Source organism: Diabrotica virgifera, chromosome 1 (genome assembly GCF_917563875.1).
Source record: "Diabrotica virgifera virgifera chromosome 1, PGI_DIABVI_V3a".
NCBI lineage: Eukaryota > Metazoa > Arthropoda > Insecta > Coleoptera > Chrysomelidae > Diabrotica > Diabrotica virgifera.
This window is the reverse complement of record NC_065443.1, coordinates 189,207,265-189,233,964: the sequence shown is the minus strand read 5'-3', so window position 1 is coordinate 189,233,964 and position 26,700 is coordinate 189,207,265. Positions and strand designations below refer to the sequence as shown.

Here is a 26,700-nt window from a genome sequence, read left to right as displayed (position 1 = left end):
GCCTTGACAATTATCCAGTAACCAGGACTAATATAATTGGCCAATATAATTAAAAGTGCGAATTTTAGTATAGAGCGTAGAAATAGGGGTCGCTTTGCCGAACTTGCACGGTCCCAATAAGTATTTTGTCGAAAAAAACGTTCTTAGCAAAAATATAGCCTATAAAAAAGTAAAAAAAAAATGTTGTACGCGTTAGGTCTCTGGATCTCGTAGAACCAGAGTTATAGCCAATGAAAAATAGATTCATATTCACCAAATTTCAAATAGAATATTTCGACGAGAAATATCCAAAAAGTTAAGCACTTTTTGGGGAAAACCCACTATAACTTTTTTAAAGTGTTTAAAAGAAGCTTTATTTTTGGTTTTACAAAAAGTTTCGAACATTAAATTTAAGCAAGTTACGCTCAAAATAAAGTTGGTCCCTTGTGTTTTTGCAAAAAAAAATCGGGAAGACCACCCCCTAATTAGCAACTTAAATGAAATTAATCGTCACCGCTCCAAAAATTATTTTACTTATGTTGTGTTTATATGATCTGTAAAGTAAAATTTTTAAAAATTTAAATTTTGAAAAATATGCTTTTTTTTAAAATAACTTAAATTGTTAGAGATACCAAAAATCTCGAAAAACAAAAATAGTCAGATTTGCTTTTCTGAATATCATGTATTTTTTTGTTTTACTGTTAGACAAAAATTGATTAAGATTTGGTGTTTCTAAATTTGCATACATTCGTGATCAGTGACTCGTTCAACCCCTTTTAACTACAGCCTTTTCAATAATAAGGACTTTGAACCGATGAAACTTACAGATCATATAAACAATATATACACAGGTCAAGAAACTTGTGAAGTCGTAACGATTAAGTTCATTTAAGATGCTAATTAGGGGGTGATTTTCTCGATTTTTTTTACCAAAACCAAAAGGGACTAACTTTATTTTGAGCCTAACTTGTTTAATTTTGATGCTACAATTTTTTTTTATAAAGCAAAAATGAAGATTTTTAAACACTTTAAATAAGTTGTAATGAGTTTTCCCCGAAATATGCTTAATTTTTGGTTATTTCATGTTAAAATATTCCATTTGGAATTTGACGAATATGAACCTATTTTTCATTAGCTATAACTCTGCTTGTACTAGGTGTAGAGACGTGATATATACACCATTTTTTAAAATTTTTTACAGGCTATATTTTTGCTAAGAATGTTTTTTCGACAAAATACTTACTATTTGAGTTATTTGCGAAAAACCGTCTAAAAGCGTGCGATTATTTTGTTGAAAAAATGAACAGTCACTGCCAAATAACTCCAAAAGTATTGACTTAGTGAAAAAACTCTATAGAACAAAAGTTACTTAAAATTAGCCAGTTTATCCATTTCCTGACTTTCTTTGGACGAATATTTTTTCACCCATAAGAGGGGGTGAAAACCACCCCCAGGGCAAAAGCACATATCGGCACAATATCACTTTTTTTCTTTGACTTGTTAGCTATGTGTATGCCAAATTTCATGTCAATCCAAGCGGTTCTTTAAAATTTAGAGGTTTTGCAATATTTTACCGTTAAAGAACGGACTAGTAGAGCGCACAAAAATTTGGCAAAAAAACTGCGGAAATATTGATATTATATTGATGGATATCAGTGACCTGAAACAGAGGGTAATTTGCCAGCATCATTATGCAGTGGAACATATTTACCAAAGTGGCCAAACAAAGTTATTAAGGAAAAATGCTGTTCCTCTAAAATTTGCACAGTTAGCAACTGATTTAGGTGAGTACTCAACTTTGGAAATATTTTTATGTTTGCCTAATGCGCTTTGTCAATGAGAATAATACTATTAAAATATATTTTATATAAAATCAGTTGATATTGAGTGATTTATATATTTTTTATACAATTAAATCAAAAGAGATTTTTTTTAAATATGAATGCGTTGTTAGTATCACTCCAGAAATAACGAAGATGCTTGTTTTGCTTTAATTAAAATTATTACACATACATTTCAATCATTACCTATTTTAGGTGATATCCCACCAGTATTATGCTCGACATACGTTTATTGCGGTACGAAACGTAAAAAATCTACAAGTGGCGATTGTATGGTTAGGTCAACTCCATCGCCTAAGAGATCAAGTAGTAGTCTCAGTGATATTTCCAGTTTTGATATTAATTTGCCCACAAAACTTGAAACTGAATTGACGGAGAAGGTAAAAAAAATTGGAGTATCAAGTAAATGCTTTAAAGAAGAAATGCCGTCAGAAGAACAGTCAGCGTTGTAGAAGAACAACAAAAAACAGAAAATCGGCAACCAAATTCATGATAGAGGTACTGTTAGAAAATAAAAGCATATACGTGCACACTTTTGTTAATATGCAGTTTTCACACAAAACTCATTCACAATGGAGTCACAATGAAAAGGATTTAGCTCTGGCCATTTATTATAAGTCTCCTAGTTGTTAAAAATTTGTAATTAGATCTCTTAACTTAATCTTACCTTCACTAAAAACAATTCAAACTTGGTTGCGTGTCATAAAATTAAGAACTGGTTTAAACATTTCCTTAATTGACAAGTTGAAGAAAAAAGTAGAGACAATGGATGAGTGGGAAAAAATTTGTGTGTTAATGTTTGATGAAATTTCTTTGAAAAAACAATTGGAGTACAATAAATTAGATGACATTATAGAAGGGTTTCAAGATTTAGGTGCTTTAGGAAGAACAGAACAAACAAACTTGCCAACACAGGTCTGGTTTTCATGATGCGCAGCTTGCTACATAAGGCTACGCGGCTTGCTACAGGTGGTCCAATACATAGCGACAACTTAAAAAACAATGTAGTTGAAGTTGTTTCAAAATTACAAAATATTGGGTATATACCAAAAGTGTTGTGTGATCAAGCATCTAATAATAGATGCTTTATTTAAGCTGTTAGGCGCATGTAAGGATCAGCCTGAAATAGGAATAGGAAATCAGAGGATTTTCACTGTGTTCGATACACCCCACTTATTAAAAAGTCTAAGAAATAATTTTCTTAACAAAAAGTTGACGTTTTTTGCCGATTCTAAACAAATATCGTGGCAAGATATTGAATACACATACAACATCGATAGAACCAGTGTGAGAGCACAATGCATGGTGAAAATGACAAGCGTTCATATAAACCCTAATAATTTTCAAAAAATGCGTGTAAAATTAGCAGCACAAATTTTTTCCAACTCAATTGAATCAGCAATATCAACAGCAATATCTGTAGGGCAGTTACACACCAAAACGGCTTCTCTTACTGCCGAATTTTTGAAAATTATAAATAATATTTTTGATGGTCTTAACAGCAAATATTGTAGTGATAGTAATCCAAACAGAAAGCCAATGTCAACTATAAGCAAGTCAACTGAAAACTTAAAAGCAAGTTTAGAATATTTTAAAAAAATTAAAGTTTTTGAAAATCAAAAAGAGAGAAATAATATTCACTGTCTACACGGCTTTCAGTGGACCATTTTGTCAGTTTTATGTTTGTAGGAGGAACTTAAAAAATAATATAATGTGTCATATCTTTTAACATCTTTTCTGAACCAAAATCCTCTAGAAATTTTTTCTCTATTGTGCGCAATAGAGTTAGTCTAGTGCGTTCATAAAAAAACATGTGTTTTTACTTAATAACAGGCGGTTGCTGGTTTGTCTTTAGTTTCATGCGTGGAAGAGAATGATGCTAGATCAAAAGTATGTGTTTTATCTCGTCAGGTATTAATGACGCACGGGTAAATAATCGTGGACTCAACTGAATGTTAAACTACACTATTAGCTTTAGTTTATATATACAGTAGATATTAACAAGTATTTTATAATATCAGGAAAACAATGTCAGTATGTCTTAAAACCTTGGAATCATATGGAAACGTTTTTATTCAGTTTAGGGAAAAATGTATTATTGATAAAAACTTGCACGTCCTAAAACTCAAAATGAAAGAATCAGATGTCAAATATTATGAGTCGTATACCAAGTTTGTTAAAAAATATTAATTCTTCTCAAGAGTAATATACCTTCATTTTTAAAGTACTTTCATATAAACATGAACGTGGTTTTTAATTGTTCTCGAGTTTTAATAATAAAATGTTTCGATATTGTCAACAATGAAAGTACTTCTTGAGAACAAGAAATAATAAATATCTTTTTTTCCTAAAATTTTAATTTTACTATCTTAGTTTGAAAAGAATTAACATTCAAATATACTTATTTACTTTGTTTTGAAATATGATCTAATTAGTGATGTTTTAAACTTTCTAATCCTGTCCGTTTATCAGCTTTTACCTATTGTTCCTAGGCAGATGGCCCTCAACTATTTATATGTTGGAAATTCCCTGTCATTTTATCAAGATATATGTATACCAAATTTCATGCCAATCCAATGGATTCTTTAAAATTCGGAGGTTTTGCAATATTTTACCTGGGGTGAATGGGTAAGATCTGGAAAGAAATTCTGTATATCAACTTCAAATAGTTTATTTCGCATTAGTTCTGAAAATATCATTCTTTTACAAATTGCAAAAAATTGTTTACATGTGAATTATCACTGCTAATTTTATTACAGTCGGAAAAATGAAAGAATACCCATGAACGAACATATAAAACACGCTGTATTTTCCTGTCACCGTGTCACACAAAAAATTGGCCAGCGCAAGTACATGTAATAATTATTATTACATGTACTTGCGCTGGGCAATTTTCTTTGTGACACGGTGACAGGAAAATACAGCGTGTTTTATATGTTCGTTCATGGGTATTCTTTCATTTTTCCGACTGTATGTATTTTCTATTTTGTTGTTTTTTTGTAGTGTATTAATAATTAAATAATTTTTAACCCTGCTGTCCCGTTCGAGTCAACTACACAAATGTACTGTTCGGGTCAATATGACCCAACTAGAGTTTACGCTCCTTAATCGAAATAAAATATACTAATGGTGATAAATAAAACTTTATTAACAAGAAATTATGGTTAATTAAACAAAAATTATGTTGTTAATGCAAATTAAACCTTAATAACAAAAATAAAAGGTATGTTTTTCTTTCAAAAATGCCTAGTAACAAATATCTACAAAAATTTAATTCAGTTTAAAACTGGGACCGTAATAAAAATAATGAACTTTAAAAATATGCTTATGATATATACAACATAATAATTAGTCTTGTTATCGTTTTTCGGGCAAGTTTACTTGTTAGATTGCCGATAGACGGTTCACTAGCATTTTCATCTTGTCTACTTATTTCTGATCGTATCCTTTTTACCAGTTCGTGAGAGCCCTTAGATATTGGTATATTTTTTCTGGAAATGATGACTGGTTTCATTAGTTTTTTCCAAATTCCTCAAGAAAAATTCGCCGTTTTGCCAGTTTATTGGCATTCCATTCAAAAGCTCCCATATAAAATAAAACTCCTTGGGGGGGGGGGGGGGGCAGACGTAAAGATATTGCACATTATATTTTGTATACTTAGGATCACCATATATAATTTAAAGCACCCGAAAAGCCGGGGGGGGCACGGCCCCCCTCTCCATGAGTATGGGCTCCTATGAGTATCGGCGCCTATGAGTATGGGCGCCCAAATTGGATATTTATTGATGCTCATAACACGAACGCGTTGTAGGCAGAAATGTCCAGCAGATTATAAAAAACAATAATTGGCCAGCGATTTATCTCTTCTCACATGTATAATACGTGCCAACAAGTAATCTGGAGTACACTGCTCCCTTGTTGGAAGTGTAATATAAAATAATTTGGGGCTTTTTCATTTGATGAAAGTGATACATGATGCATCGATTCATGATGCAAAGTACTCATAAGAACAACATTTTTAAGAATATTGTCAACAACAGTGGTATCTTGCGTGAAGCAAAAAAGACGAGCTATAAACTTCTTTATCCGCGATTTTTGCTGAAAGCTCCGGTTTATTTTACTTATAGTTCCCGGCATTGTATCTACTTTGTTTTAGAAGAAATTGTCCTAAATTTTACACGCTACACGTTACAAGCTTTTACACGTAATATTGTGGCCTTCCAAATTACTACTCAAGACACACATCACACGCATTAGTGTATAGATCTGCAATTTTAGCGAATAAGAAGTTTTACTGTTGGACTGTACCATTTGAAGGGAGAGCGGCCTCTAAAGGCAACTAGTTGCTTATCCACGGTAACATTTTCATCAGGGTTTAAAAATTTGGTACATTTTCTACCTATGTTTCCTTTTCACGTATTTTAGTAAGTTTATCAAAACGTTTCCTATCTTGTCTAGTAGTTTTGTTATCAAAACGTATTACTTGCAAACTTCTTGTAAATATACCAAGCGACATTGTTGATTGAAATATACTACGACCCGTTTCTTCATTCCACAAACTTTTAGTTGATTCACCATGGGACTTATAGACTCGAGCTAAAAATAAAAGACCAATGTATGCTTGGAAACCAACTTTATTCATGCCTTTCCAGTTGGTTCCAAAGACATGCTGTCCGTCCATGTTGGTGATATTTATAATTTGGTTTTCAACATCGCCCAGCTATATACTACAGTTTATTTTACAAGTTCTAGCTTGCAGAAACCTGTTTTTATTTACAGACGTATCTGGCTCACAAACACACAGGTACTGCCAATATAGAATACTGCCAACTAAACACACATATACAGGTAATTTTTCACGGTTTAAATACGCGGGTCATATTGACCCGAACGTGCCCTAGGTAACAATTTAATTTTTATCAAAAATATCAGGAACTTGATTATTTACCTCATATGCAATTGAAAGACCTCATATTAGGTAATAAAGTCACGAAACACCAAATCGTTACACCGCGTAATAATTTGTAAAATAAGAAATAAATTATTTTTTGGGTCAAATAGACCCGAACAGGACAGCAGGGTTAAGAAACCTCTTCACTATTTTTATTAATCAATTTTTAGCGTTTTATCTGAAGTAAAATCGGAATTCCAAAATAGAGATTACAATCGCGTTAAAATTATTTGTTAAAATGCTGAATACTACCCTTATATCGTTGTCTATTACGCCAGCCAAGCGACTCAAATTTATTTTTCAATCTTGGCAAAAATTTCAATAAATGTCGCCACCGTCCGTCCAGCCAGTTAGTACTTAGACTTGAGGGGCAAAGAGGTGTAACTGGGCGGAGTTTAACACTGAATTCGGTTATACCTAAAGGTGAGGTATCTATGTACTTATTAATCAATGACTCGACATATCTAATTAGACTAGGAACTCACAAGGGTGCGAACTCTTATTTATAAGCTCACAAATAAACTACAATGTAACAAAAGGTTATTATCTAGTTTCGTTTTTTACTTCAATATCTAACACAAGCAACTTGTGTTGTTAGCTTAGTGTCTCACTAACTATTAAGTTGCATTCCTTACATTCACGTATACAGGGTGAGTGGGGAAGAACGCGCCAAACTTTAAGGCTGCATAATATACGTAAAAATAATCAAAAATAACTCGCATGTTGTTATTCGATTTTCATTTGTTTTCGAGATATGGGGTGTTAAAATTTTTCTTACAAACTGATGATTTATCTATTGCTCTAAAACCGGTTGAGGTGTGCAAATGAAATTTGGTGTTTTAAGACATAGTTATTGCGCATATTTTGACATACAATTAAGAATTTTATATTCACCATTGGCGCGCATAGGGATAAGGGTCTGGAATTTTTTAAAGAAAAAAAAATAGTACGCCACTGAGATGTTTCAAATTAAAAATTATTTTTGAATTCCCTGTTCATCTTCACGTTTGTTCATATGACGCTTCGTTTTCATGCAAAAAATAAAATAGCTTAACGCTTACAAAGTATTCGAAATAAGTCTCTACACATTCATATAGAAACTTCGTCGAAAACTTTGTAAGCGTTAAGATGTTTTATTTTTTGCATGAAAACTAAGCGTCGCATGAAAAATGGGAAGATAGATTTTTTGTCACAAATTGAACGAGGAATTCAAGAAAAATTTACAATTTGAAATATTTTAGTGGCGTACCATTTTTATCTTTAAAAAAATTTCAGACTATTACCCGTACGCGCGCCAATGGTAAATATAAAATTCTTAATTGTGTGTCAAAACATACGCAATAACTATGTCTTAAAACCCACCAAATTTCATTTGCACACCTCAACCGGTTTTAGAGCAATAAATAAATCGTCAGTTTGTAATAAACATTTTAACACCCCGTATCTCGGAAACAAATGAAAATCAAATAACAACATATGAGTTATTTTTGATTATTTTTATGTATATTATACAGTCTTAAAGTTTGGCGCGTTCCTCCCCACTCACCCTGTATATTCTTTTCTTCTCATGAAATAATCTATTTAAGAGCGTAGGCGCAAAATTCGGGCTAATACTTTTTAAATGCATTCATTTTTTTCGAATCCTGAGAAAACTAATAAGTATTTTTGAAAAATTTAAACGCACAATGAAAGATTACATTATTACTGAAAATATGAAGTTATAAATAACTAGTGTTATACAGTTATAAATAACTAGTTATGGTCTATCAAACAATTATGGGATATATCAGATTTTTATAACATTCTAAATGATCTAAACTTTGTTGCAAACACACACTAAACACATTTGCTCGAAATGACAGTGTAGTTTACCTACGAGGCCAAGAGTTATAAAGTTAAATCATATAGGACGGACTGGGGACCCCTACTTAACAATATAAAGTTTGAACTCAAACCAGCTCCTGGACATTAATGTTTACTTCATGATTTATCAAAGAAATGCATGATTTGTAGATAGATGAGAGGTCAACGCTTAAAATTACACATACGTAAAGATCTAGCAACAAATTATGTAATGGGGCCCAAAAGGATCCCGTTCAGTCCTATGAAGATTAAATTTTGTTTCTACAAAACAGTTTTAATATAAAACTGCAATTACTTACCTTAAATTGACCTTTCCATTTATCCTGAGACCAAACAGAACTATTTGCATTGTAATCAACAGGTGTCACCATTTGGGCCATACCACAGAAGTGACCTGAACCATTCACAGAAAAGAATAGATAAATATTACCACGTTCCCTATATGCATTATCTAGTCGTTTATTTCCGTGTTCTGTACTACACCATATTTCGTATTTGATACTCCTAAAATAAAAAAAATAGTATTAGTAAAGGGAAAATAGTATGGTGTCAAAACTAACTCAAAAATTAATTACGAATAAATTGTTGGTTTAGTATTAGGCAACCTATTATAAAATATATTTAAACACAATCATTTCTGGTATGAGCTGGGTACAACAAAGTGGTTGTTGATCTTACCAGCTTTTACATAAGAGTATCAGTCCTTACAAAGTGGATTCCACAATGGAAAAAATTATGATGGTAATATTTGATATAGATTTAAATAAAATAATTCACGTTTATTCACTCATTCGCCGAAAAAAATTTTTTTCGTTATCGACAAAATTTATTAAAAATCGATAAATGTAAACAGTATTCTGTACAAAACGTAAGAAGAAAATTGTTTGTAAATGAAATAATAATTGAGAAAGAACTGTTCCCATATGGGACCAGTAGGCGCGAACCCGATAAGTGGGTGATACACACGCAATAAAGTACGCGAACTTATGGCTCGCGACCTTTTTCGCGCGTGTATCACTGCAAGTACGCGTACTTTAAGTCCGCCGAGTAAGTACGCCGTCGATCCAACAAGTTTGAAATCTTACTCGTAACCCGTACGTGTATCACGGCCGCGAGCCACGAGCCTCGAGCCATCATGTTATTGCGTTTAAAATTACACTTATATTTTCACTAATTAAGCAAATTGCCTAGAAATAATGCAATCGTTGATTGTTGAAAGGAGACAAGTTACATTTTATAAGTTTTGAGAAAACCGTAAAACACTATTTTAAGCTATACTAAATTATTTTTGATTATTTGTTTTTGAATAAACCTAATTATTTATAGGCTGTTTTATCCTCCTGATGAAAATATTACCATCTTATCTATGATATTTTGTTTGTTTATGCCTACCTTGTATTAAATTAAAATAGATCAAAAACAAGTGCTATACTTCACATGATGATTTTGACAGCTTACCACACTTATAAAAAATAAATTATTCTTCTATTTAACAAAACCTGATCAAAAAGATAATCAAACTCTACTAAAAAACATCATTCAGCAAAATTAGGTATACAGAAAATAAAAAATTTAACCACGAGGACACTTTCTAAATTTTTTGCTAAACACACTTCTCACACCAGGCTACGATATAGACGGAGAGCTAGAGACGAAAAATCATCGTCATAAGTAATATGGAGTTTTTCCTGTGAAATGTGTCCATTGTATATTGACAATTATGACCCCTTTCAGGCTGACACCTCAGTGGATACAGGAAGTAGCAATAAGGGATGAAAGGGGAAAGTTAGTGCAATCATTAAAGGTTTTCACCTCCTATTTTGTTAAACCTCCATCGATTTGCATGAAAATTGGTGACTAGTTAGAGCATACCTCAAGAAATAAAACTGATTTGGTGCCAACTTGCACTTTTACCCTCTTGGTGAATACCACCCCTTCCCGCGGGTGAAAACAATTTTATTAAAAATAACCCCACAAATCGATAGAGGGACAAATTTTAAGTAAAATTTGTTATATCACGTTATTAAAATAAATCAATACTTTTTGAGTTATTAAAGATCAAAGATTTGTCTATTTAAGAGCATATGCGTGAAGTTACGGATGATAAATAGAACATATTAATTAATTGTATGTTAGTAAAATATTATTTTTATATTATTTCGATATTTATTTGAATTTTTTCTATCAATATAAACTGAATATGTCCAGAAACTGGGGGTGTCCAATAATGGGTACATTTGACATATTCGAATACACTTTTGCTAAATTTATAATATCGAAATAATATAAAAATAATATTTTAGTAACATACAATTAATTAATTTGTTCTTTTTATCATCCGTAATTTCACGCATGTGCTCTTAAACAGACAAATATTTGATCTTTAATAACTCAAAAAGTATTGATTTATTTTGATAACATGATATGTAAATGTATATAACATGAAAATGTACCTAAAGGTTCATTTTTATGAAACGTTGGTACTGAAAATCCCGACAATATGGATTATTAGTCTGCCGTGTCGGCGACCGCGATCTTTAAAACCGCGTACTTTAAGTCTGCCGTGTATCACCGACGGCGAGCCGAGTAAGTCCGCGATCTTTAAACCCGCGTACTTAAAGATTGCGTGTGTATCAGCCACTATAGAAGTTCGTTAAGAGTTACTTGGTATGAAAATTGCGAGAATAGTCAATACAAAAGCCATATCAGATTTGCAGCACATTGTTCTCCCCCGGCTTAAAAATCCATTTCGTGCGCATTTTCTTGTTTAGAAACCACAAAATGATTTAATCCTTCGTACCGAATATCTCTAATTCGAGAGTCACTTCTTGCAGCTGCGGACATTCTTCCTGATGCTTTCAGCGGGTTTTTATATCTTATTAGATACGTTTGGGTAATGTTACGACCAGATTTCTATACAATGTCCATGCATTTTGCATGTTGGCGTCCACTAGATATGTATATGTAATAGGCCAATAGCATTTTTTGGAACGGATTCCAATTCGATAGCAAGACACATTGCTATCCATCAAATTAGTACCACCCATAATATTATTGTATATATTTTAAAACAATATTTTTGGCCTAGGAACAACAATGTTTTTTTTTCTCCTAAAAAGTTCTGTAGGGCTTGAACCAGCATACTTTGAGTAATCAGACTCTGCAAAATAATACACGGTAGGAACCAAATCCCCTTCCTAGCAAAAAGACTTCTTCTTTTAGCATTTGCAACCAGAGCTTGCTACATTCTGCTGATGGGTTTGCTATACATTTCTCTTCATTAAGTAAGATGAGAGGTGCTTCTTTGATTCTTTCTTTTTGATGTCAGTTTCTTTCATGCCTTTTGATGCATCTTTCCATTCTACTGTGTGCTCATTGTCTCAGTCATATAATAGTCTCAGATACATAGAAACGCCAATGTTAACAAACAAAGGCCGCCTTGGATGACTTATACAGGGTGTAAAAAAAGGCAGGGCCTAGATTCCGTGCACTGTAGATATCTACAGTCGCTTTCTATCGATGGCAATTGTCATGAAAATATTTGAATTTTTAGTTTTAATTCAAATATTTTCTTGTTTTACTAAGTGTCACTTCAGCATCAGTTAGAGTATAACCTAGCAAAACTAGAAAATAATTCAATTAAAGCTAAAAATTCAAATATTTTCATGACAATTGACATCGATAGAAAGCGACTGTAGATATCTACAGTGCACGGAATCCAGGCCCTGGTCATAAATTAAATCACATATTCTGGAACCAAAATAGTTCGATGGATCCTAACTTAATGTTGTTCTGAAGCTATTTTCTTGTGGCATTTTTATAATTAACTATTTTGATTGGGAAATAAGCCACAATTAAATTGAAAAAATAATTTTATTAACGTTTCGACGCCCAAATCGGATGTCGTTGTCAAAATACAAAATATTACTAAATTAAACAAAAATGTTGTTGCTTAGTATCTAGTTGCTTAGCAGTTGTATCTGACTCATTTATATAGGCAATTTAGACAATATTATATATTTTAAAGTACCTAGAAGACTTTGCCAGGAAACTAACTTACAATACCTTAGTACAAATGTGCGCATAAAAAGTTACAGCCCTTTGAAGTAACAAAATAAAAACCGATTTTTTCCAAAATATCGAAAACTATTAGATATTTTTTATTGAAAATAAACATATGGCATTCTTATGGCAGGAACATCTTAACAAAAAAAAACAAGTGAAATTTGTGCACCCCATAAAAATTATATGTGAGTTTTGTTCCCTTAATCCCCTCTGAATGCTTGTGTACGCTACAATTAAATCATTATTGTGGTACCACTAGTTAAACACACAATGTTTTTAAAACTTTTTTGCCTCAGTAGTTTTTCGATAAGCAAGTTTTTATCGAGATATTTTGAACATTAGTAAAAGGCACCACATATTTGTGAGATCATTGTCTATGGTCGTTTAGCTACAACTCCTGAGTTAGTTGAGTTTTGTACGGGTACATGCCTAAGACACGACGCAAAATTCGTTAAGTTGTAAGCTACGAAAGGCCGTGTTCTTGTGACCGACTGTCTCGGATTCTTCTGCACTCTCAAGGATCTTCCGTTTCTTCGACGTACGCATGTTGATTGATCGTTTTCTGAACGAGTGTGTAGTTTAGCGAAAGTGGCTGAATAAATGACAGCCAATGTAACAGATTAGTTTTAACAACAGCCGCTACCAACTGTGGAAGTTCGGAAGTCCCCATTGAAAGATCCTTCATAAAGATTATGTGGAACAGGAAGGTCACAAGTTGTATCATAATAATGGTCGGATCGAAAGACGAGAATTTTAGACGCCTACCTTTTACAAATATCACAATATCCGTATAAATGTATATTAAAATTATTAAAATTACCTATGAATATCGTCTTCAGAATAGGACTTAATAACAAAAAACCGTGCATTAGGCGCAGTTAAATCGAAGTCTGTTGGATTATAGTTATTTTTTCCTTTTAATTCATCTAAAACAGGATGTGTGAGAGCTGCTGTGGTTGTTTGTGGTGGAGTTTGCACCATCATTGGAGGCATTGGAGGAGGCATCATTCCCTACAAATACATTTTTCAGAACCATACACATATATACAAACTCACGTCTTTAAAATTTTCATACCTGTATGTGCCCAGGCGTTATACTGACTTGTGGTGGCAAGTGGGGGGGCATCATACCTTGTGGCTGGTAGGTAGGCATTGGATGTTGAGGGCGATTTGGCACTGGTGGAGCTTGCCTATTGTTCGGAGGACCTGTCCAACCAGGCCTAACTGCAACAGCTGATGCAACTATGCTTTTAGGAGGATTTGTGACCACAGGTGGCAACTGAGGTGGAGTCTTGTTTGTGTCCCAAGTGCCGATATCCATATTGTGCTTGCCGGGAACTATAGGACCTGGAGGCATACCTGGACCTTTCTTTTTCAATCCTTGGTTTTGAATAGGCAACTGAGGTTTAGCAGGTTGACTGGCTATGCTTGCCCATGTCGTCTTCTTTGGCTGGCCAAGGGATTCTTTTGAGTCTATAGATGCTTTTAGATCTATGCGATGCAAGAAAAAATTAATTTAAAGTAAAAACATGGACTATAAAAGTTTTACTTTTATATTCACGATGTTAAGTCACAATGACGACCTCTCGTGGATTTCGGCTGAACTAGCTTCGAGGGTGTTTTTAATGTCACACGCTGAGCGCACATGCATGAACAAGTAGGTAATATTCATGATTTATTTTAACATGTTGTTTTACAAATTTTATATACAACACCGACGCCAACTTTTATTGAAACATGAAGATTCCATGTTAATCATTTTATATTGCTCAATAATTAATTTACAACATTTAAAAATAAATGATGAATATTACCTACTTGTTTCAAATGCATGTGCGCTCAGCGTTTGACATTAAAACCCCCTTGAAGCTAGTTCAGCCGAAAACAACGAGAGGTCGTCATTGTGACTTAACACCGCGAATTCAAAGAACGGATATATAGAAGTAACCAACAGTCAAATTGACATTTGTATCTATAAAAAGAAATACATATTTACATCTCTATATTATCCCATTATAATTTTCTTAACACATTGCGTGCCACGTTGCTCATATATGTGAGACACTGATATTTTGCCAGGGGCCACGTCGCTCATTTTTGATATACACGTACGACTGACTTTGACTTTCATTGCCGTGGATATGGAGTGGCCCCCAAGAGTAGCATCCCGATTAGGGCGTGGCACACAATGTGCTAAATGATGATATAACATGTCTTAAGAGAATCTGATAGAAGTGTTCAAGATAGAAGTTAGTACAGAAAACTAGGCAAGGTCTATGTGCTTATACAGCAGACATGATGGCATTTATGTATTTAATAGAACAAAAATATACTAACCCAAATTTTGCATGGCCTGTTCTACACTTTTCAGACTGGAATCAGGCATAGCCTGTGTATACATATTTGGGTGATCCCTATAATAATCATCGTACTTCCGTTGTCCCCCTAACTGACTCCCCCAAGTGTTGAAGTCTCCGTTGCTGTGAAAATAGTTGAAGGAGGACGGTTGACCGGCGAATGCCGTAGGAGTGGAAAATGTTGTTGATGGACCGAACATACCTGTAAATTAAAATTTATATATCGCACCTCTGCTCAAAGAGTGTCATAACTCAAAAAAATTTAAAACCGGTTTTATTGCACCAACAGTTTAATAAAACTATAAACTCCTATCTCACAAAGTGAAACGTCTATGGGTCAAGTATTTATCGTTAGGTGACGACCTAGTGTCATTATACGTATATTACATGATTCTGGCGATTGTTGCGTATTTATGGGCGGTTGTACCCAATAGGTTCTAAATATTGTACTTCAAAAAGAAAATGTATTAGTAATCAATAAATTCAAAAGTCCTTTATTAATAACATATATAACATTTTAAAAAATATGCGCTTAAAATAAAATTTTCGAATTTCTTTCGGCCATATTGGATCCGCCATTTTGTTTTTCAAAAAAATAATGTTAGAATTGTAATCACTAATCAGCGACCTTAAACTTTAAGTTAAGTTTAAGTTAAACTACCAAATTTGACAAAAAATTTTGCGTTTTGATAGATATTTTCAATTTCTTTCCGCCATTTGCATATGCTTTTAAAGGTTCATGACCACCTTTTCGGCATTTGGAACCACAGTGCGGGTGTAACAATCATACTGTTTTTTTTTTCTGTGTTTTTTCTTAAAGTTCGGAACACCCTGCAGAATATTCTAGCATATATAAAATATTGAAATTAAAATTTAATTGTAGCCTTAGGCTTTTTTAACATTTTCTTTTTTGATTCATTTGCTATGTTGGATAATAAAAAAGTGAGATACGTTAACAATTAGCCATGTTTTTCATCAATAAATCCTCATTTTCTGCTTAGTTTAATAAACAAGCCTAAAGTAGGGATATGAGAAATTAACAATTTAATGGATGTCAAATTGTTAACAGTCAAAAAGTGTCTGGTTTGTTGTGAAAATTTGTAGATTTATTATTTAAAGTTTCAATTAAGTCCGTATTTTTGTTGTTGTTTGGTAGAAATTGAACGCGCTACAAGGAATTTGACCTGCGATGAGTACGTTCAAGCATTGATCTTACACATTGAAGGACTTAGCTACCATGCTATCTGCTCCTTATATTGGTAACAATTTTTTGCTAATGCACTATAATGCAAGACCTCACGTTCACGAACTGTAACCGAATATTTACAACAGGTAAATTTTCGGACTTTGAATTGGTCCAGATCTTAACGAGATCGACCATTTGTGGGCAATAATTGGCAGAAGACTACGACAGTGTTTGCCACCTCCTAGAACCTTACAAGGGGTAGAAACAGTAGCTCTCAAGATTTGGAATGATATTGATCAAGACCAAAAAATAGCATACCTCATTTGTATGTAATACAAAAATACATGGATGCTTCAGAAGTCAAACGGTGTAAGTCACATTCTCCCTAAAAATGACTTTTGAGATGTAACACATATTATTATACAGAGTGGGCCAAATAAAAGTGTCCACCTCGATATTTGGCAGTATTTATTAGATTTTAAGAAAATGACGAAACAGGTCGATTTTGATCTAAGGGGGACACATTTTTACGGTACATAAATCTGTCATTTGTCAACCCCCCCTTCCACATTCCACACCCCTTATTTTTAAATAGGGAATAGGGGTCGTGTGTTAGCTCATTTGAAAGGTTATTCAATTCTCTATTCAGTAATATTAACATTTGCATAATTATTTGTACAGGGTGTCCAAGAAAAATTATTTTAAATTAAATTAAATGGCACAAAAAGAAGAATGTATGTAATTTATTTAACTCAAAATACGCTGACAGAAAACACAAAAAAAATGTTTATTTGATAAATAAATATTGTTTGTTGCTTAAATTCAATATTCAACCTACCAAGAGTCAGATGGGTGGCAGCTTGACCATTTAAATTAAGCAAAAAGCAATGTTTATTTATCAAAAAACATTTTTTTCTGTTTTGTGACAGCAGTAGAATGTATTTTGAATCAAATAAATTACATACATTCTTCTTTTTGTATCAATTAATTTAATTTAAAAATTTTTTTCTCGGACACCCTGTTTAAAAAATTATGTTAATGTTTATATTACTGAATAGAGAATTGAGTAACCTTTCAAATGAGCTAGAACACAACCCCTATTCCCTATTTAAAAATAAGGGGTGGGGGATGTGGAAGGGAGGGGGTTGACAAATGACAGATGTATGTACCGTAAAAATGTGTCCCCCTTAGATCAAAAATAAATACTGCCAAATATCGAGGTGGACACTTTTATTTGGCACACTCTGTATAATACATTATTGTAATTTCCTTGTTTGTATTTATGAATACATAACCCATATTATAATAAATAAATACGGTTTATTTGTTTCTAATATCTACTTTTATTTCTCGAACTACTTTCAGAAACATCTTAGTATCTCATTTTAAACACTTATTGACTTCCACCGATTGGCTTCTGAGGCATCGACATATCTCTTTTCTTTTATTATCGAACATAAGCGAATGAATAAAAAAATGTTAAGAAAGCCTAAGACTACAATTGAGTTTTACTTTAAATAGAGACATCTAACGTGTATAATTCATCGAGTGACCCGATTTTTTTGCTCGCAAGTGTATTTCTTTATATAAATATCCACAACTGCATGAGCCATACAAAATTTTTAATTTAAGTAAGCTAGGTATCTTACTTTGGTATCTTACAGGTATCTTACAGGTCTTTGAGATGTGGTGTTATCAAAGAATTGGAAAATATCATGGGCACAACACGTAACAAATACAGAAACATTAAAAAAGATGAAAAAGGAAAAAGAAATACTCAACACAATGAAGGAAAGAAAATGAGCTACTTTGATCATACACGAAATGAAACATATGAGTTAATGCGATTAGTTATACAAAGAAACGTGGAAGGAAAAAAGGACCGGGGAGTCGACGCACGTCCTGGGTGAAAAATTTAAAGCAATGGCGTGGAAAAACAACAATAGAACTCTTCAGGATCGCGGAAAACAGAGTAAAATGGGCCGGGATGATTGCTAATTACCTTGAAAAATAAGGCACACGAAAAATAAAAAGACACTTGTACCTTATCCTTCCTACAGGGTGTCTCAAACTTAGGATAAGAAAAACATTTTCTTTATTCACCCGGTATAAGCCCCAAGGGAAGTTTAAGTAAACATGTACTCAACAGAGTAAAAATCTAAGGAATAATCTACAATAAAAAAATAGAGGAATCTGTTAATCCGTTCACGGGAAAATCAAAATGAGCATAATTTTTAGGGGTGAAAAACTTTTGCGTTAAAGTGTATGTACCAAAGAGGGGAAAAACCGCTTAGCGCAACCTACTCGTGTTCAGAGCACTTGAAGCATAATCACATGTTCCCACTGGACACTGCTACTCCGATATCATATTATACGCTCTGAGCTTCGCTGGTGTCGCTCCTAGCGGTTACTAATTCAACTTTCACCGGTAATTTTTAAATGTATTATTTAATTGTTATCGCTTAATATTTACAACGCTAAAAAGTAATTAAATTGTAATAGATTTTTTAAGATTTTGCTAATCATTTTGACGTTCTATTGATGAAATATTAATTTCTTACTTCGGATACTTTCACAATTATCATGTAGATGGCGCCAAGATTAATTTATAATTACATATTACAGAACATTAAAAAACGCAAATTCAGTATTTAAAACGTAAGTATATTTAAGGTAAAAATATAAACCACAGCTTTGATCAACTAATATTTTTTATAATTAATGTTTTTAATTTTAATTTAAAATTAATCACTTTGACATTTATGTCAAATTTCCGGTAAACGTTTACAGACTTGTCACTACTGGCGCTCAGGAATTTATAAATATCCCCTCTACGTACGAGCTCACAGCGTATAGGTCACATGGACAAAGTGATCAGAGAGCACCATTCAGATTCTGCGAATCTGTAGAGGAAACGGCGGAACCGAATTCTTGTCAGCAACTGCAGCGTAATTGTTCACCAACGCCTAAAATACCACCAATAGGTGTTTTTAGAACTTGACCAGGTAACGCGACCAGGTCCGCGTTCCTCCGAAACGGATAATAGGATTTCTTAGAAGTCTAGATCTGTTGTACTAAACATAGATGTAGGATTTTTCAGAAAAGATCTTTCATGTGGCACTATGAATAGGTGTACGAGTCCAAAGTACGTCGTTGAAATCTGAAATCTAAAATCTACAACAGGTTTTTTCAAATTGTATTGTTGTTATCACTGTCTGTTTCATTTGAAAACAAGGCATTCAATACCATGGTAAATGACATATTCCCACTTCTTCGCATTTCCATGCTGTATAGCGATAAAAATGAGTAATAATTTTGCAAAACAAGAACAGTAGTATTAAAATCAAGAATAAAAGTGTAGTTTGGCAAATGGGTTCATTTCCCGCAGTCATCTCAAAAGAAGGAAAATAAACGGTAGCAAAGTATATTTTCAAGTGCTCTAATGAAACTGGAAGTTTAGTAAAATGATATCAGTAGAAATCATATTTAAATTTAATCAAAATTTTAATAAAATCTTGCAATTACTTTTTACTAAATACTTTTGTTTTACAAGTCAAGTTAAAGTTTTCAATTTAATCAAATATAAAATGATATTAAATTAAAAACCTTATTGGGACCATTTTTCTGGTAACACCTCCGTGGCTTTTAAAAATGCGCAAGCCAAGCGGATGTCGGAGCAAAAGAAGATGAGGGAATTCTATGATTTGCAATTCACATGAGGAAAAATTTCAACGAAAAATGGACCCTAAATCCTCAGATAGGAGTAATACTAACAGAAATAAAAATGAATACTACCCAATTTCATTTCGTTGCAACAAGAAGCCAAAGCCGTTTTATATTTCAGTTCGCTTAGAGAGCGCTACCAGCAGTCTGAACGGTTTCAAAACTCATTAGTTTTTCATCAGAGAATGCATATGTAAGCTATCTCTAAACCAAACTGAAATAATCGAGATGACTGGCCTCGAAATGTAACTGACTAAATGTCCTGAGTGTCATAGCGTCATCTGCTGGATACAAGTCAAAGTTTTCAATTTAATAAAATATAAAATGATATTAAATTAAAAACCTTATTGGGACATTTTTCTGGTTACACCTCCGTGGCTGCTAAAAATGCAAGCCAAGCGGATGCTGGAGCAAAAGAAGATGAAGAAATTCTATGAGGATTTTAATTTAATATTTTTATTAAATTGAAAACTTTTACTTGTATCTAGCAGATGTCGCTATGACACCCAGGCCATTTCGTTAGTTGCAATCCGAGGCTAACCGTCTGGATTATTTCAGTGTGTTTTAGACATACCTACTATACATTCTCTGATGAAAAACTAACGAGCAGGGTTGCCAGATGATTTTTTTAATTCCCTAGAATTTTTGTCAAAATTTCCCTAGATTTTTCTAACAACTTGATAACCATTTTTACCCTAGAATTCCCTATATATTTTCAATATACGCATGCGCAATACAAAACTGGACATTGGATAAGGTCGACTTTTTCCATCTGAACAGCTAATGCGCAGGCGTACTGCCTCTGGGTAATTTCAGGATGTCCTCCGCGAGTAGACCCAGTATTTTTTTGTATATGTTACGAGCAAAGCCCGAAATTGGACAATCCTAGCATTGTGTGGAAAATATTGTACACTTCTAGTATTGTACTCACAAACTGTAAAATGTCCGAAATGGTCAAAATTAAAAGTGATCGAAACACTGATCGATTCGAATCGATTATTGTTGACAAGCGACACACCAAATCAAAAATCAAACATTTATGGTTATCTAATAATCTAGTAATATTTTTATGGTTAATGGTAAAACCCAATCCCAGAGAACTCTCTTCGTGAATTTTATATATTATGGATAATAATTTAATCCTACAACCCAGAAATCAGAAAGCCTGATTAATTATAGATTTATAACATAACCTTATTATGTTTGTTTGCCCTTGATAACAAATGAGGAATAATCGATAATCGTAAAAATCGATATCTGTCATATTCTCTTCACTTCTAAACTTTGACGCATCGCTGGGATTCCCCGAATTCGCGAATAAAACGATTTTCATGTAGATAAAATAGGTTTGTTCCAACTCGATACAAAACCGTTCTTGAATCGTTATGCGCATGCGCAATAACGAATAATTATGCGCAGTAACACATTTTTCGTTACTCCGCATACTCGTAATCGTCCAGGAATTGTATCGAGTTGGAACAAACCTTATATGTGCAATTTTATAAAGCTTATAAAATCAAACAGATTTTTTAAAATCGTCTTACAAATATTAAGAACTCCCTAGATTTTTCATAGAATTGAATAAAATTCCCTTTTTCCCTAAGCTAGCTCAAAATTCCCTAGGTTTAGGGAAAATTCCCTAGGTCTGGTAACCCTGCTAACGAGTTTTGAAACCGTTCGGTCAGAGTGCTTGTAGCGCTCGCTAAGCAAACTGAAATATAAGATGGCTTTGGCTTCGTGTTGCAACGAAGTTAAAATGATTATTCATTTTTATTTTTTATTTTTGTTTTACTTTGATAGCTAAATATATGTTTTATTAAACCATAAAGACAAAATAAAATTAATACATACCATCCATCGAGTACGAATCGTGGGGATAACCACTCAAAAAAGTCATTGGATCGGTTCCATTGGACCAAGTTCCATCTCCTACACCATAAGCTTGATAAGGATATGTCCCTCCACTTCCATAGTAGCCTTTTAGAAAGTAAAATAATTTAATATAAGAAAATAATAAATCATTTTAATATAACTGGATACCTCTTAAACTAATAAATAATGTTAAGTGATATGATTACATACTTTCTATAGTCCATCTCACCTTGACTTTACAGTATAAGGAACATAGGCAATGCAGTCCTTATGAGAGTTTTTAGCGCGGTGATGACGATTTTATCAAAAATAATTTGTAATTGAACATTAGAGAGATTAAATTAAAACTGTTTTAGAAAGGCAATCTACAATTTTAGGATTCATATGCGCTTAAATTTTAAGTTTTAATTTTAATCTCTCAAATAATTATAAATTATATTTGATAAAATCGGCATAATCGCGGTAAAAACTCTCATAATGACTGCATTGCCTATGTTCCTCATACTGTAAAGTCAAGGTGAGACGGACTATAGATTCAAGGCGGTTTAATACAGCCCACATAACTATAATAATACAACCCATAACTAATAAAGGGGTTGCTTAATATTCATTTGTAAAAAGATATTCACATAAACTTTTAAACTTAAATAGCCAATACGTTTATATTTTTGCTAACTATACTTTTTAATTTGGTTTCTAATAAACAATGACATGGCATTAAGGTTATATAGCTGTACTATAAATATTATAATTTGAATAAGAATATTAAGAACAAATCTAGTTATCCAGTGTTCATAAGCTTATAAACTTGCATTGAGTCATAAGCTTATAAACTAGAAGCAAAGGTGTTTACTATGTAGCCAAATATAAATAAATAGTATGTCTTTTTTTTACAAACAACAGATATATCTCTATGTGTATGTGTGTATTGGGTATATATTTTTTTTATAATTTGATAACCTATATTTATAATTTATTTTTGACTATTAATATAATATATTTATACCTGCTGTACTCATATTGTAAATATCTGTTGCACTTGAAATTGGGACAGATGCACCATAAGCAGTGTGAGCTGTGGTATTTTGTTGCTGATTCCTCCATGGTTCAAATTCCTCAGACCCTACTGCTCCTTCTCCCACACCTAACTGTTCCTTAGGGCCATTGGACACTAAATAGTAATTATAATTAATATATCAGAACAAATACGTATTATTTGAATATACAGCGAGGTCGTTTGAGTTGGAATAAATTCATTTTCTCGAGAATGGTCAACTCTGGAGATAAATCCCAGACAGGTCGTTTTTATTTTTAAATTATAATTTTTTGGCACATATATCACACTAGCGACGTCATCCATCTGGGCGTGACGACGTAATTGATGATTTTTTTAAATGAGAATAGGGCTCGTGTGATAGCTCATTTGAAAGGTTATTCAATTATCTATTCACTAATATAAACACTAACATAATTATTTATACAGGGTGCCCAAATTTTTTTTTAAATTAAACAAATTGAGACAAAAAGAAAAATGTATGTAATTTATTTAATGCTGCCAGAAAACAGAAAAAATCTTAATTTAAAAAAATAAACATTGCTTTTTGATTTTTATTTTAAATGTTCAAACTGCTAAGAGGCAGGTGGGTGGCAGCTTTAATATTGAATTTAAGCGAAAAACATTATTTATTTATCAAATAAATATTTTTTCCTGTTTTTGGACAACAGTAAAATGAAGTTTGAATTAAATAAATTAGGTATACAATCTTCTTTTTGTCTCAATTAATTTAATTCAAAAAACTTTTTTTTGGGCACCCTGTACAAAAAATTATGTTAATGTTTATATTAGTGAATAGAGCATTGAATAACCTTTCGAATGAGCTGTCACATGAACCCTATTCTCATTTAAAAAAATCATCGATTACATCATCACGCCCAGAAGGATAAGGTCACTAGTATGATATATATGCCAAAAAATTGTAATTTAAAAATAACAAGCTGAAAATGCGAGCATTATCATAACGAAAACTTTGTTTATTTACGAATTTAAATTTAAATTATGGAAAATTTCTATTATGAAAATAAGTTTAGTATTAAAAGCTATGTTTTAATATGCAATTATTATATCCTTCTAATTTAAATATTGTGAACTATAAAGGTACTTTACTCTCGAGCGAAATTCATATTTTTTGACATAGCTCGAATAAAATTGATAAAATGTGATATATGATGATTGCATCTTAGATTTTAGACCATGCAGATCTTTTTACGAAGAATAACTTGGTTGCATCATAAATCTTAGACCATGAAGAGCTTTTTATGTTGATGAAAATGATGATTTCAATTAAACCTTATTTTCGTTTTCAGCACCATCAAAACCTTAGGTTAGACGAAAATTAGCCATTCACCACACCGTGGTCAGTATCTTGAGAAATAAGCGTTGTTTTAAGAGTGCCACTCGACTATAAAGTCACATAACTTTTTTCTTATTGCATACTTTGACTTGAAATTTTCCAAAAAACTTCTTCATGAATTATATTTTATTCCTGTGTTGGTGAAAATTATAAACAAAAAAGTTTGTCACTCAACTTTTCCAAGTAAACATGAAACTAACCAAATCTGACGACAAAATGTTTAAAAATTAACAACTCCTCTTTTCATTTGTTTAAACGGTTTGAATACAGCACATTGTTATTTAAATACTTCAAAGATGACACAGTAAAATTTTCAAAAGGAAATATTTACAGCGACCAAAGATACAGCGAGGTAAATTTGAAAAATCATTAAAATTGATATTTCGCATTTTTGCATAAAATTTTATTTTTTAACATGTACCACCAAGTCTAGATAAAAATAAACTTCATATTCAGATTCAGCGGTATCGAAAATATAAAGAATCACCAAAATTGGTCATTCATCTTAAAGTTGATTTTCATGGTCGGTATAACGTAATTTTAGGAGTTGCTACCGCTCGCCTAAAAATGGAACAGTCTATTTATCATTAAAGGGGAGGCCGTATACTCGTACAAACCTTTGTTGTTAAAATATATTATTGCTTTCAAAATATACTCAAATTGTATTTTTAAACATCTTATTTATTTTATATAATAATTAAATTCACTAAAAATGTCATATATATTTTATTAATAACTAATTTATTTAATTAATTAATTATATTATTTTGTAACCTATGAATGTTCGAAAAAAAAATTATATAAAAAAAAGATTAAAAAAAAATAATAAAAAAAGATTAAAAAAAATAATAAAAAAAATATACAGTATGTCCCTGTAAGTTGTATCCATATGGAAAATTTTTTTATTATTTATTTTACGAAAAAAAGTTATTCTTTATAAAAAACTCTGCATGGTCCAAAACCTAAGATTTAACCAACAAATATCAAATTTTTTGAATATTATACGAGGTATGTCAAAAAGTTTGAATTTCACTCAAGAGTAAAGTAGCTTTATCTTTCACAATATTGGAAATTGCTATTACGAAAAGTTGTTTGGAATTAAAAACTGTATTCTAATATACAATTACATCCTTTTAATTGCCAATTTTTTTTTTGAAAAATTATGGATAGCTAACATTATTTTCAGTTATTTTAATTCAGATAACTCTTTAATTATTAATTTTACGAAAAAACGTGATTCTTAATAAAAAGTTCTGCATGGTCTAAAATCTAAAATACAACCATTTTTTGTCAGATTTTATTAATTTTATACGAGGTATCTCAAAAAATATGAATTTCGCTCAAGAGTAAAATACGTTTATTTTTCACAATATCGAAAATTGTTATTATGAAAAGTTATTTAGAATTAAAACTATGTTTCAGTATGTAATTACATCCTTCTAATTGAAATATTCTGAACTATAAAGGTACTTTACTTTTGATTTAAATTTATCTTTTTTGACATACCTCGTATAAAATTGAGAAAATTTGGTATAAGATAGTTGTATTTTAAGTTTTAGACCATCCAGAACTTTTTATTAAGAATCACTTTTTTTCGTAAAATTAATAATAAAAGAGTTATCAGAATTGAAATAACTGAAAAAATAATGATAGTTGTCCATAATTTCTCAATTTTTTTTTTTTAATTAGAAGGATGTAATTGCATATTACAATATAGTTTTTAATCCCAAACAACTTTTCATAATAGCAATTTCCAATATTACGAAAAATAAAGCTACTCTACTCTTGAGTGAAATTCAAACTTTTTGACATACCTCGTACAATATTCACAAAATTTGATATTTGGTGGTTAATTCTTAGGTTTTGGACCATGCAGAGCTTTTTATAAAGAATAACTTTTTTTCGTAAAATTAATAATAAAAAAGTTTTCCATATGGATACAACTTACAGGGACATACTGTACCTATATATAAAAAAAAAATAAAAAAAATATTAAAAAAAAAATCACTAAGAGGTTCTAAATCTCCGAGAGGATGAATCGGATTTAGTTCCTACCGTAGTGAAGAAAAAAAAATAGCATAGTTGTATTTATTAACATAGTAAGTAGACATTGTTATTTGTAAGCTTTATTTTTTATTATTCTTTATTTTTAAGTGTATACTGGACAATTTTGTACTTTTTTTCTCTCTCTGATTCTGGCTTTGGTTTAGAACTAGAACCTTTAGCCACGTAATTGTATAACTTATCACTACGTCAGGGGAGTAATGTGTAGTGTGTGTGTTGAGTAAGTGTCTTGTTACTTTGCAAAGTCGACGTCATTGTCTTTGCAAAGAGACGCTAATTGTTTCCGAACGTCTGCGGTCCCTCCGGTGAGTACCGATCCCACAAGGACAGAAACTATTTTTCATTTATTAATTTATAATAAATGAAAAATTTCTGCCCCTGGTAGGAT

General features: G+C 32.0%; 1 protein-coding gene across 3 annotated transcripts in view; it reads right to left on the bottom strand.

The window, feature by feature from the left end:
• LOC114329227 (YTH domain-containing family protein 3) overlaps nt 1–26,700 on the bottom strand; it is a 151,123-nt gene that overhangs the window by 75,628 nt on the left and 48,795 nt on the right. For all 3 annotated transcript variants that reach the window (XM_028278271.2, XM_050641866.1, XM_050641865.1), the window contains 6 exons: nt 22,844–23,008; nt 21,817–21,942; nt 15,037–15,258; nt 13,775–14,190; nt 13,520–13,710; nt 8,934–9,138 (listed from right to left, as the gene is read on the bottom strand). In XM_028278271.2, coding sequence (XP_028134072.1) covers nt 8,934–9,138; nt 13,520–13,710; nt 13,775–14,190; nt 15,037–15,258; nt 21,817–21,942; nt 22,844–23,008 — 1,325 coding nt within the window. The remainder of the gene's footprint in view (nt 1–8,933; nt 9,139–13,519; nt 13,711–13,774; nt 14,191–15,036; nt 15,259–21,816; nt 21,943–22,843; nt 23,009–26,700) is intronic.